The 12,164-nt window shown below is 44.1% G+C and overlaps 1 protein-coding gene across 1 annotated transcript; it reads left to right on the top strand.

The window, feature by feature from the left end:
* Positions 1 to 10,024: 10,024 nt before the first annotated feature.
* LOC121991858 (acyl transferase 7-like) lies at positions 10,025 to 12,107 on the top strand. The gene is made up of 2 exons (XM_042545916.1): positions 10,025 to 10,597; positions 11,016 to 12,107. Exons 1-2 carry the CDS (start codon positions 10,163 to 10,165, stop codon positions 11,853 to 11,855), a joined length of 1,275 nt encoding a protein of 424 aa, XP_042401850.1. The 5' UTR covers positions 10,025 to 10,162; the 3' UTR covers positions 11,856 to 12,107.
* Positions 12,108 to 12,164: the final 57 nt, after the last annotated feature.

Raw genomic sequence — 12,164 nt, 5'->3', positions numbered from 1 at the left:
TTGACAGGAGACTTGACTCTGGAAGTCCTAACTGGAGGTTAGGTAAATTGGAAAGTCCTAGTGAAGCTAGGTAGGAGAAAGTCCTGGTAAGGAGCTAGACAATTGGAAAGTCCAAGTGTGATCTTGGCAAAGGAGAAAGTCCTGGTGAGGAGCTAGACAATTGGGAAAGTCCAAGTGTGATCTTGGCGAAGGAGAAAGTCCTGGTGAGGAGCCAGGCAACGAGAAAGTTTAAATGTGATCTTGGCAAAGGAGACAGTCCTGGTAAGGAGCCAGGCAAGTGGAAAGTCCAAGTGTGATCTTGGCAAAGGTTGTAAGTCAAAGCATGTAGTCTTGGCAAGGTAAGTCCTAGTGTGACTTGGCAAGGAGAACTCGACAACTAGGATGAGGCCGAAGGAAGTTCCTGAAGGCAAGGCATGAAGGATGGGGAGATATCCGAGGGATGCAAGGCTGATGGAGGAGGCTAGAATGCTAGTTCGAGGTTAGTCGAGTGTGGTGGTATAATCCGACAACTAGGATGAGGCCGAAGGAAGCTCCTGAAGGCAAGGCGTGAATGATGGGAGATATCCGAGGGACGCAAGGCTGATGGAGGAGGCTAGAAGGCTAGTTCGAGGTTGGTCGGGTGTGGCCAAATGCTAGGCATGGAGACCCAACAGGTCACGGTTGACCGGGAGTTGGGTTTGGGAATTTGGACTTAAGTTTGAACCAAGTCTAGGCTGGTCAATCGATCTGGCGATCGATTGAACCAGAGTCCAATCGATCAGTGGATCGATTAGAGTGTGCTGCGATTGTGGGAAGGCCCAATCGATCGGTCGATCGATTGGGTTGTGAAATCGCGAGCACAGAAGCTTTCCCAATCGATCGGGCGATCGATTGGGAGCTGTGGGCAGGGGAGTTCTCGCGCGATCGCGAGAACACAGAAAGCTTCTGAATCGATCCATCGATCGATTCAAATGTTCCCAATCGATCGGTCGATCGATTAAGTGGGGAGTTCTCGCACGATCACGAGAACACAGAAAGCTTCTGAATCGATCCACCGATCAATTCAGATGTTCTCAATCGATCGGTCGATCGATTGGGATTCGACCGTTGTGTAGGATTAGGTGATGGACGGCTGCGATGGAGTGGTGCTGAAGTGGCAATCGATTGGGGATAGATTGGATCGATTGGGAGCACTGTTTAAAGCCTTAGCGGAGCGTTTTCTCCGCAGATCTTTGCAATTTCTTCCTGCGGTTTTCTGGGATCTTCACCAACAATTTCCTTTGAGTTTCTTGCCAGTTCTTGAGGGTTCTTGGAGTGCATCTCCAAGATTCAAGAGGCAACAACAACACACAGCAAGTAAGCAAGAAGTGTGTGTTTTCACTTGTATTTTTGTATTTCTCTTCTTGTGTGAGTTGTATTTGTATGTTTGGGTTTGTACGAGGCTTCTCCGCCTCCGGTTGCAACCGAGAAGGAGTATTTCATAGTGGAGGAGTGAGTTGGTGTGTGGATCCTTGGATTAGTCACCTCTTCTTGAGGTGGATACCAAGTAAATCCTACTTGTTAGCATTGTATAGTTTGTCTTCGAGTTGTATTCCGCTGCAAACCATCAAGAAGAAGCAAACGACGCAAGCGCGCGATGAACCGCTATTCAGCCCCTCTAGTGGGCACAAAGGTCCCAACAAGTTCCTCGAGAGATTCGATCCTGGGCTCGTTATTACAACATCATTGTGTAGTTAAGGGGTTCAGTGGATATAATTTGTTAATTTGATTTGCGGGTGTGACAGATTGCACTCATCACCTAGCCTCTGAGCATTCATTTTCCTTAGCCTTATAGACCTTCAGGGCAAACTTGGAAGCAGCTATCTCGAACCTAGTTCATTCTAATTTGGCTTGTAGGGAGTCCAGCTCAGTTGCTTATGAATCCAAGTTTCGCTGCTGGTGCAATATTGTCAGGTCCTTAGCCTTGGCCTCCCTAGTCATCCGAGACATTGTGGAAGAATGCATCATTCTCAATTCATATAGTTTCGTAATTCTGTGCGCTAGGTCTGATGAGGCTTTGTTCTTCATCATAATCTCAGCTCAAATTTTAGACTTAGCGGTGAGTAGGCGCACCTCAAGTTCTTGCTAGTTCAAATGGTGGAGATCTAGGGCTTGCATCGCTTATGCTAAGACTTTCTCCTTTTCAGCAAGCAGTTGTGGCTGGTGCTTCACCTCTAGTCGGAGTTGTTGAAGCTCTTGAGCTACGGTGAGGGGATGAGATTTCAACTCCATTACCTGATCAAAACAATAAATCATAGTGGCTAGATTAGCCAAAAGATAAAAGATCACCGACATACCATAGTGGGATTCGCAGAAGGAAGACAAGGGAGAGGCGCAACAAAGACAAAGAATAGACGGGTGTTAGAAGTCCTCAAACTTTTTAAAGAGGGATCATGAGACATAAACCATATGATCGCATCGAGAGATGAGCCACTCACCAAGACCGGTGGATCAAGGAGTAGGTGAATCATCGTCCGTACAAAAGGTCACACGTCAATTGTCTTGCCTAGGAAAGGTAAGTTGGATAAAAGCGTGGCGGTATTGGAAAGGAGGAATATTTATGGCAACAACAAAAGGTGAAGAGGCACGCCATCCAGAGGTTCTTTTCCTACATTTATGACGTTTGCAATCTATCAAGCTTGGCTACAACCCACGAGTATCTCCCTTGTCTAAAGTCACGCTGCTAGAGCTGAGCAGGTCTTCATAAGGGCAGGATGCCTCATCTAATTTGCCCGACCAAATAGTAGGACAGTGGTCAGATTTGAGTCTAGTCAGTCAGTCATGAGCCTTCTTCGACTAGACTTGAGAGGAAGACTTGTTATATGGTATATAATAGAGGGTCCTAAGAGTACGAAGAGGTCAATAGTCAAGCTGATGTGACGGTCACAAGTTAGGAGGTGGCGGTCAAAGTTGAGGACTATGTTGTTGGGATATTCCTAGTCTGGTGTGTGCTAAAATCATGTTTCGTAAGCATGCACAACGGAAGATTTAATGATAAATAAACTAATTTATTATATCACACACACTACATGCATGTAAGATACAATCACGCAGACAAGATTATAAAACAAAAATGAAATTGAATAACAATTATTCTAGGTATACCCTACTGATGACGTTATTGAACCTCGCCTTTATTCGTATCCACGCCAAATTCTTCAAGACAACTCTAAGAGAACAAGCTTTGCCTTTGGACGGTACTAGCTACAAGCGAAGGAAAATGATTAAGAAGAGGAAGAATAAGCAAAAGGAAGATCTTCTTCTTTTGGGTAACTCACGGCAACAAGAGGAGATCCTCTTGTTGTGGTTGGTGGCAAGAAAGAGGGAGAGGGAAAGAGAGGTATTGAGTTTAGATTTCCAAAACCTAATCAAGCTAATAATAAATTGTATTAAAATTTTCTCTTAACCATATCAATATAAGTCCTTTTTAATGTGTTGGATTATAAAGTCCAAATTCAACCCATTATGCCTTAATAAAAAATTAGTCTATTAACCCCTTGGTTTGGTGCATAACTAAATCAAGTTGGTTTATGGCTAAATCAAATTGGTTCATGAATAAACCAAATATGGTCCAACTCTTTCATAAGAGATGTGACCCATCTGTGCTTTCGTTCTGATAAATATTTCTATATTTATCTTATGTATGTTCAATCAAATATTTATCTCTTAATTTGAGAATTCTATTCTCTAACTTGTTTTACGTCTTTTAGAGACTTGTAGTGTGTGTGACCCAATAGGTTCCTGGTTTATCTTGGTCATTCATAATTAACCACTTAATTATAGAAAGACCATGAGTGACACCTAGTAGTAAATCATGATCTCTAATTAACCAAAAAATCATAGTTGATCTTAGAACTAATTATGAGCCCTTCAATAGCTACAGTGAGTCGTGCTTTGTTCCTTTCACTCGTCTTATACCCCACTTGGTTCAGACATGGTTTATGTGTCTGCCCCCACTAGGCTACCTACATCACACATAGCCTAAGTAATACTTCTTTATTCTGTAGATTCAAATTACTCATACATGTGTACGAGAGTCTCATACTCTTAACATATGATTTTTTGGCCAAAGACTTTGAGTAATAATTCTAACGATGGTTATAATCTATACGTCTCCTCGCAAGGAGCGGTGAATCTTATGTGGGCTATCCAAATACCTTCGAGTACTTTGACTTATACCCAATCATCTCGGGTCCACACCTCTAAGAGATATTTGTTTAAGATGTCAAAGTATAAGTCTCTATGACTAAGATGACTTGTATGTAGGATCGAAAAGAATTTAGATATCTCCACAATGGTATGATATTGTCCACTTTGGGCCCAAGCCCTCATAGTTTTGCTCTTGGGCTTTACCCAAAAGGCCTCATGCCAATGGAGATATCTTTTCGCTTATAAACCCATGATCTTTTCCATGTGTTTTCAATGTGGGACTATGTTTGCAACCTTGCAACCCCAACAATCCCCCCTCAAACAAAGGACCACAGACTTCCCACATCCGATCCTCGACCCACCAGGTATTCCTGTCCCTCGGTCCACCCGACCTACTAGGACTTCCTTACCTAGCCGCAACTAGGACTTCCTGCCTAGTGTCTGGTCCTCTTGATCCGAACATAGGAGCCCCCCTTTCTTTGTTCGAGGTCAATATTGTACCCACATGTCTCAATCAGATTATAGCTCTTGTGCACAGTCGGCGATTAAACCTTTTGGCAGTCCAGGCTTTGATACCAATTGTAGGATCAAAAAGAGTTTAGATATCTCCACAATGGTATAATATTGTCCACTTTGGGCCTAAGCCCTCATGATTTTGCTCTTGTGCTCTACCCAAAAGGCCTCATGTCAATGGAGATATTTTTTCTCTTATAAACTCATGATCTTTTCCATGTGTTTTCAATGTGGGACTATGTTTGCAACCTTGCAACCCCAATATTGTAGACCTCAAGTTGAAGGAAACTTGCACTCGAGCTGTAGTAAGAATTTTACAGGCATATCTATATATGTAGAGAACCATAAGAAGTCTTATAGCAAGTTACTCTAATGAACTAGTTATCATACTAGTAATCCACATTTAACTCTCGACATCCTAATATCTCCAAGTAGTGAGAAACAGTTGCTTAGCCTAACCAAGGAGTATAACTCGAGCTAGTCTTACAGAATTGATGATGTCTAAATGTACCAATTCGATGACTAGGAAAATTCTAATACGCTCATAATTACACATGTAAAGATAATCACAAGTTGCGATCAAATCATAAATTCTCTCATGCTATAAATTGTATTACAAATATTCAGTAAATAAATTTAAGACCATTCAAACATATAATATCTACTCAAATAGTAAATCTATATTTATCAATTAAATAGTAAAATCATAAAGTGATTGCCTTAAGACATCCCTCATAATCTAACATCTGTGTCCAAGCAAGCCATTTGGATCCCAGGGCTTAGTCTTCTCACCTCCCGGGTATAGCTCCCAGTCTACTCCCGGCTGGTTCCATGGCGATCGTGTAGGAACCTTTGGCGGCCGACAAGAGCGGGGTCAACTGCCCTGTAAAAATAAAGCGCAAACCTTTCTTGAGCTTTACAGTGTAATTAACTAACACTTACATAAAAAAGAAACTAATTAATAAGAGAAAGAAAAAGAGGCAAAAAAAATTACTTGGTTGCAATCAGAGAATTGCTAATCCAAGGTAAGAGAAGCACACTATGAAGATCTCCTTTGGGCGGAGTAGCCTCTTACAATGTTGATGGCTCACAAATAGTAGTAGAACAAGAAGGAATGATTTACAAGTGTTGTTTTTCACTACTGGGATCAGGGTTGTATTTATAGCCTGGTCGAGACACCTGGAAGGGTTCTAGGCATATGGAGGGGGATAAAGTTTTATCCCCGTCGCAACGGAATGTGACACGTGGAGTTTCAGATAAAACTCTGGTCCGGGTGCCCGGAACCCTTCCAGACGCTCGGACAAGAAAGTCAACTTTTAGTTAACTTTTTGGTCCAGGTCTTCCGCTCCGGTTCTGCTCACTTGGCTCTGGGTCTTCCGCTCCATCTCCGCTCACTTGGGTGATTTCAGCCATCCGGAATAGGGCTCACCCGACCCATTTTCCGACCTTCGACTTCCTGTGCTCCTAAGTTCATGCACACTTAGACACAAGGGTTAAATACCAACAGGACTTAACTTGACTTGGTTGATCACATTAAAACTACCTTGGGGTACTTATAGTTCGGACCCCAGGGCTCAGTCCCCCCACCTCCTGGGCACAGCTCTCAGCCTACTCCTAGCAGACTTCATGCCGATCGGACTCCAAGGGCTCAATCTCCCCACTTTTGGGTACAACTCCCAATCTACTCCCGACTGGCTCCATGATAATCGGACCCCCAAGGCTCAATCCCCCACCTCCTAAGCACAACTCCCAGTCTACTTCCGGTCAGCTTCATGCCGGTTGGACCCCAAGGGCTCAGTCTCTCACCTCCTAGGCACAACTCCCAATCTACTCCCAACCGACTCCATGTCGGTCGGACCCCTAAGGCTCAGTCCCCTCACCTCCTAGGCATAACTCCCAGTCTATTCCCAACTGGCTCTATGTCGGTCAAACCCCAGGGCTCAGTCCCTCTACTTCTCCTAGGCACAACTCCTAGTCTACTCCCGGCCAGCTCCATGCCGGTCAGACCCCAGGGTTCTGTCCCCCCACTTCTCATGGGTACAACTACTAGTCTACTCCCGGCTGGTTCCATGCCAGTCGAACCCCACCCCCCCCCCACTTCTTATGGGTACAACTCTCAGTCTACTCCCGACTGGCTCCATGTCAGTCGAGCCCCAGGGCTTAGTCCCCCCACTTCTCCTGGGCACAACTCCTAGTCTACTACCGGCAGGCTCCACGCCGGTCGGACTATTACTAAGAAATAACATTGTCAGGGAATCACAACTACTTGTCATGGAATAATGATTATTCATCAGGGAATATTCTGATGCTCTGCCATATGCATGAAGTGGCACCTTCTTCTACCCAATGAGAGTCTGTCGTACATCATTTATCACCTAACATTTGACATTCTCTAGCGCCTCATGATTGTGGAGGTTATGAGAGATCGTATAAAAAGGGAGGTCAACTTCGTTAGCCATGTTTGCGCGCTCGCAACACGCACTACTACAGTTCTACTTTTTCATACACTTTCTGCTCAACCTCTGTCTGATTTAAGCGTCGGAGTGCCTGCACTAGAGATCTCTTCCATGGTTCTTTCTCTAATGCCCTTGTATGAGATGTTTGTGATGTGGGTAGGTCCACAGATACCCTTTTCCATCGTCTCCCCTTGTTCCGCTAAAAAAAAAAAAAGGACTACGGTATATCTCTAGGTCCACGGTCTAGGTTTTCTCTCCATCAATGTTCATACCCTCGTCGTCATCGACATCCCATTTGATTCAACTTCTGGATAGAACCATCTTAAAATTTATCTCAAAATTTAAATTTGAAGAAATAACAAAGCTTCTTCCGGTTAAGAGAGAGGAGGCAGAATTTTTTTTTTTAAAAAAAAACTATGAACTTGAACTCATTTTTGATGAGTTTAAGTTCAGCTATAGACACTTTAAAGGTAGACAGTATGGAATCAGACTAGACAGTTCTAAAAATATTGATTCTTAAACTTCTAAGACGATTAACGATTATAGTTTACTATTCAAAATCGTCGGTTAAAATTTAATTCATGCTTAACAACGGTTTAATATTATTATTATTTTACTTTATTTAAAAAATAAATTTTATAAATTTATAAAAATTATATAAACAAGAATTTACACTTGTTTAAATATCTTCTCAAAATATAAGAAAAATTAAAGTCATGTCGTTGGTTATTTCGGTAGTAAAATCTTTTATTTCGTCCTTTAGAAATTACATTTCTTTATTTTTTTTATAATTTTTGCTTAATTAAAGCTTTAAAAAAATCGAAAGTCAAATTTAATGGACAAAAATATTATATTAAATCTTAAATCATTTTTATTTTTTTGATTATATATATATATATATAATTTTTTAATTGATAGCGCCGGATCCCTCCCTGATATTTCTCCAACAGAATTCTCCACCTATATAAAGCTTCTTCCCGTCCCGGTCGAGATCATTCTTTGCTGTTGCTTGATTTCCGTCCGCAAGGCGCTCAAGATCCTGCAAACCTTTTCCACCATGGTCGTCAAGCTCAAACTGGGAGCAGAGGAGCAGTCGAGAAAGGGCGGTGGCAAAAGATTGAGAGCGATCGATGAGGTCAAGGAAGGAGGAGGAGGAGGAGAAGGCAAAGGCATGCAGGGACATGAACTGGAGCTGCACTGCATCCGCTCTGTGCTCCAAAGGTTCTTCGCCTCTGGTTCGATTTCATGGTCTCAGGAAGAGACACTGACTGATCTTTGCATCGAACTCCATATCACGAACGACGAGTATTCGTTGGAGTTAAAAAAATTGGGGTCCGAACTGTCCCGCCGCCGCAGCAACAGAGGCAAACTCTACGGAGGCCGTTCTGAGAGGTTGGCCGTCCCCAGCCGTGATGTGATGGCGCTGGCCAGCACCGGTGAAGCGGTTGAAACCCCATCACAAGATGATTAACAATAATCAAACTGTGGGAAGCTTTTGAGATTTTATTTTTCTTCTCTTTTTTTTTTTCGGTTTTTTTAATATTTACTATGATATTCTTTCTGTTATCCTTGGTCTAGTGGGAAGATAGTCTAATCATTTTTTTTAATAACTCAAGTGTCTAAATTTAGTCTAATTAATTTTAGAGGTAGGCACAATTATCATTATATTTTAATTATTTGACTACATATTGCTCATCTTTGAAGTTGGTATTCTTTGATTGTACACTTGATTTACATACTTATGGTTGAGATCATTAGCAAATTAAAAAGAAATATCTCCTTGCGTTATCTTGTCAAGTGAGGAACAAAAAGAAAACTAAACCTCATCCTTCCCAAATTGAGTGGAAGCAAAGAGGCAAAACAAACGAGGAATTGACAAGTGAGTCATCGATGAGTTGCCACATGTGTTGACAAAGTGACGAAGAAAAGGGGAGTCGATCACAAGGAGTTAGAGTCTCTAAAGTCTTGGGCCACTAAATGAGATGTTATATCCGTGATAAAAAAAGTGCCCTATCATCGTATAGGAAGGTCTCATCTCCCATGTCCCATACTGTAAAAGTTCACACGGGGTTATGCTATGTCGACCATATTATCCCACATGCCCTGATAAATCATGTGTTGCTCCACTTGCTCTTGATTGGTCAGGATAATTGGACTGAAGGATTTGGTATGTCAAGGGGCATCAGATTGGAACGGAGGTGAGTCGAAGCGTCTAATCAATGGAATCGATCGAAGATAAGATGAGTGTTCAATCAGTAAGATTGATCGGAGAGGAGCTGGGCATTCGACCGATGGGGCCTAGTGGAGAGGAGCTAAGTGAAGTCAAGTCAAAGACGAGTAGGGTTGATCTTGTTTACCTATCTTGATACTAATCTCCATCTCGATAAGGTCATTAACCTTCCTTGTACATGTGGAGGCTTCTAATCCTCGCTACAACAACATTGAAACTAAATCAAAACTATAGAGCTAACTTTAATATTTATAATTTGATAAATTAATAAATAAAAATAATTTTGACCATTATTTGCTTAAATTATGCAACATTTTCTAGACCAATGTGTTTATCTCTCTCATTGTTTTTGTTTTTATAAAATAATGTGTTTGTCAACTCTTTATTAATCATTAGAGGAACCCATGACAAGCCAATAATTATGTGCGACTTTGATGATTTCTCTAATTTATTGGTAATTATTAGTATGTTGACGGTAGACAATTTTTTTTTTCTATATTAAAATTTTAATATGATAATTGTCTTGATTTCTTTAATATATATATTACAAAAGTTAAAAATAACTAATTAAATAATGAATATATATATATCATTTTCTGCCGATTTAATTTGCTTAACGTTTCCACTGATTCCATAAAACGTGACTGACTTCTGCCGCAAAGACAAGAATAACAACTGCTGAGCTCCAACGCAACACTTTGCTCCCCACCTAACCCGTGTCTTCTCCTCTCCTTCCTCATCCATGCCGCCTGCTTAATTACACCTCCGTTTGACCTCGATCCACAGCTCCGCCGCCATGGACGCGGCCGAGATCGCCGTCGTCCGGCTGTCGCGGAGGTTGGTGGTCCCGGCGGAGCCTACGCCGACCGGCCACCTCCGCCTCTCCTGGCTCGATCGCTACCCGACCCAGCGCGCCCTCATCGAATCCCTTCACGTCTTCGACCGCGGCGGCTGCCGGGACGACCCGGCGGCCGAGATCCGCGCGGCGCTGGCCAAGGCTCTGGTGCATTACTACCCCCTGGCGGGGCGGCTGGTGGAGACGGACCACGGCGAGCTACAGGTCTCCTGCAACGGGGCGGGCGTTTGGTTCGTCGAGGCTGTCGCCGACTGCGGCCTTCGCGATGTGGACTACTTGGAGCACCCCTTGATGATCCCCAAGGACGAGCTCCTGCCGCGACCCCCGCCGGATCTAGACGCGGAGGAGGAGGAGAGCCTTGTTTTGATGGTCCAGGTACGAATTCTTCACCTAATTTGAGGGGTTCGACTTCGAATCGAAGATGAAAATTTTGAATCAAGTCGATCGGATCGATCAATTACCATTTCGTTCATAGATCTAGGTTTGGGTGGAACACAAATCAAAACGTTACCTCAAAATTACCATCCGCATTGTTTTGAGAAAAACGCAGTTCATGAATGGAGATTTAAATCAAGTCGAATTTGAGGCAATCCATTCATGGATCTAGGGTTTCTTGTGGAAGTTTCCCCAAATTCTGTCTCTTCCTCCATCAGTTCTCCTTGGTTTTTTACATTAAATTAAACAAATTCTGGGGAAAAGCCAAAAATTTATCGATATTTTAGCTGTAAGGAAGGAATTTTCTTCAGAATTCCTCCAGTAAAAGTCCGTTCCAACTTTTTCTTCGAAATTCCAGGCGACCAAGTTTGCTTGCGGCGGATTCGTGGTGGGTTTCCGTTTCAGCCACGCGATCTCTGACGGTCCAGGAGCGGCCCAATTCATCAATGCCATCGCCGAGCTCGCGCGTGGCCTCCCGCAGCCCACCGTGGAGCCGGTGTGGTGCCGCGACGCCATCCCCAACCCGCCCAAGTTTGTCTCCGGGCCGTGCGCGCTGCCCACCGACGTCCACCTCCACTACCTGATCATGGACATCTCCCCGGATTTCATCGGCCGCCTCAAGGCCCAGTTTTTCGACCAGACCGGCGACCGCTGCTCCTCCTTCGAGGTCCTCGTCGCCAAGGCTTGGCAGTGCCGGACGCAGGTCATCCACCTCGCCTCCGACGTGGACGTCCACCTCTGCTTCGCCATGAACACGCGCGGCCTGCTCCACCAGGTCCTCCCCGACAACAGAGGCTACTACGGTAACTGCTACTACATCATGAAGGTGCGGGCGGCGGCGGGGACGATTGCCGCCGCGTCGATCGCGGAGATCGTGAAGCTGATCAAGGACGCCAAGCGGCGGCTGCCGATCGAGTACGCGAAGTGGGCTAAGGGGGAGCTGAAGGAAGACCCCTACCAGCTCACCTCCGCCTACGAATCGCTGCTCGTCTCCGACTGGACCCGACTCGGGTTTTCCGAGATCGACTACGGTTGGGGGCCGCCGGCACATGTGGTGCCGCTCACCAACACCGACTACATCGCCACCTGCATCCTCGTCCGCCCCTCCGCCCCCAAGCAGGGCGCGCGCCTCATGACGCAGTGCGTCACCGAGCACCAGGCCGCCGCCTTCCGCCAGTCCATGATGAGCCTGAGCTAAGCTCCAGAGCTCCAGTACCTCTCTAAACCCTTCGATGTCTATGAATTCTTCCAAGTTACTACATTTTTTTTTTTTCGATTTCTGGCGTTGATTTAAACATACGTGAACTCTTCGTCCGAGGGAAGAATTCTCAGCTCGAATTCTGCCAAATATTCCATGTTTATTCTTGCGAATTGCTATTTTCTCATTAAATTTCTGTTTATTGTACTCTTGCTACTTGGCCTCCGTTAATGACCATTTAATTCTCAACAAGTCATTGCGATTGATGGAGGCGTTCGAGCAACTGAGATCGTACTGACATTATTTAGT

Source organism: Zingiber officinale, chromosome 6B (assembly GCF_018446385.1).
Source record: "Zingiber officinale cultivar Zhangliang chromosome 6B, Zo_v1.1, whole genome shotgun sequence".
Lineage (NCBI taxonomy): Eukaryota > Viridiplantae > Streptophyta > Magnoliopsida > Zingiberales > Zingiberaceae > Zingiber > Zingiber officinale.
The sequence above is the reverse complement of the archived record's forward strand: the minus strand, read 5'-3'. Positions and strand labels throughout refer to the sequence as shown.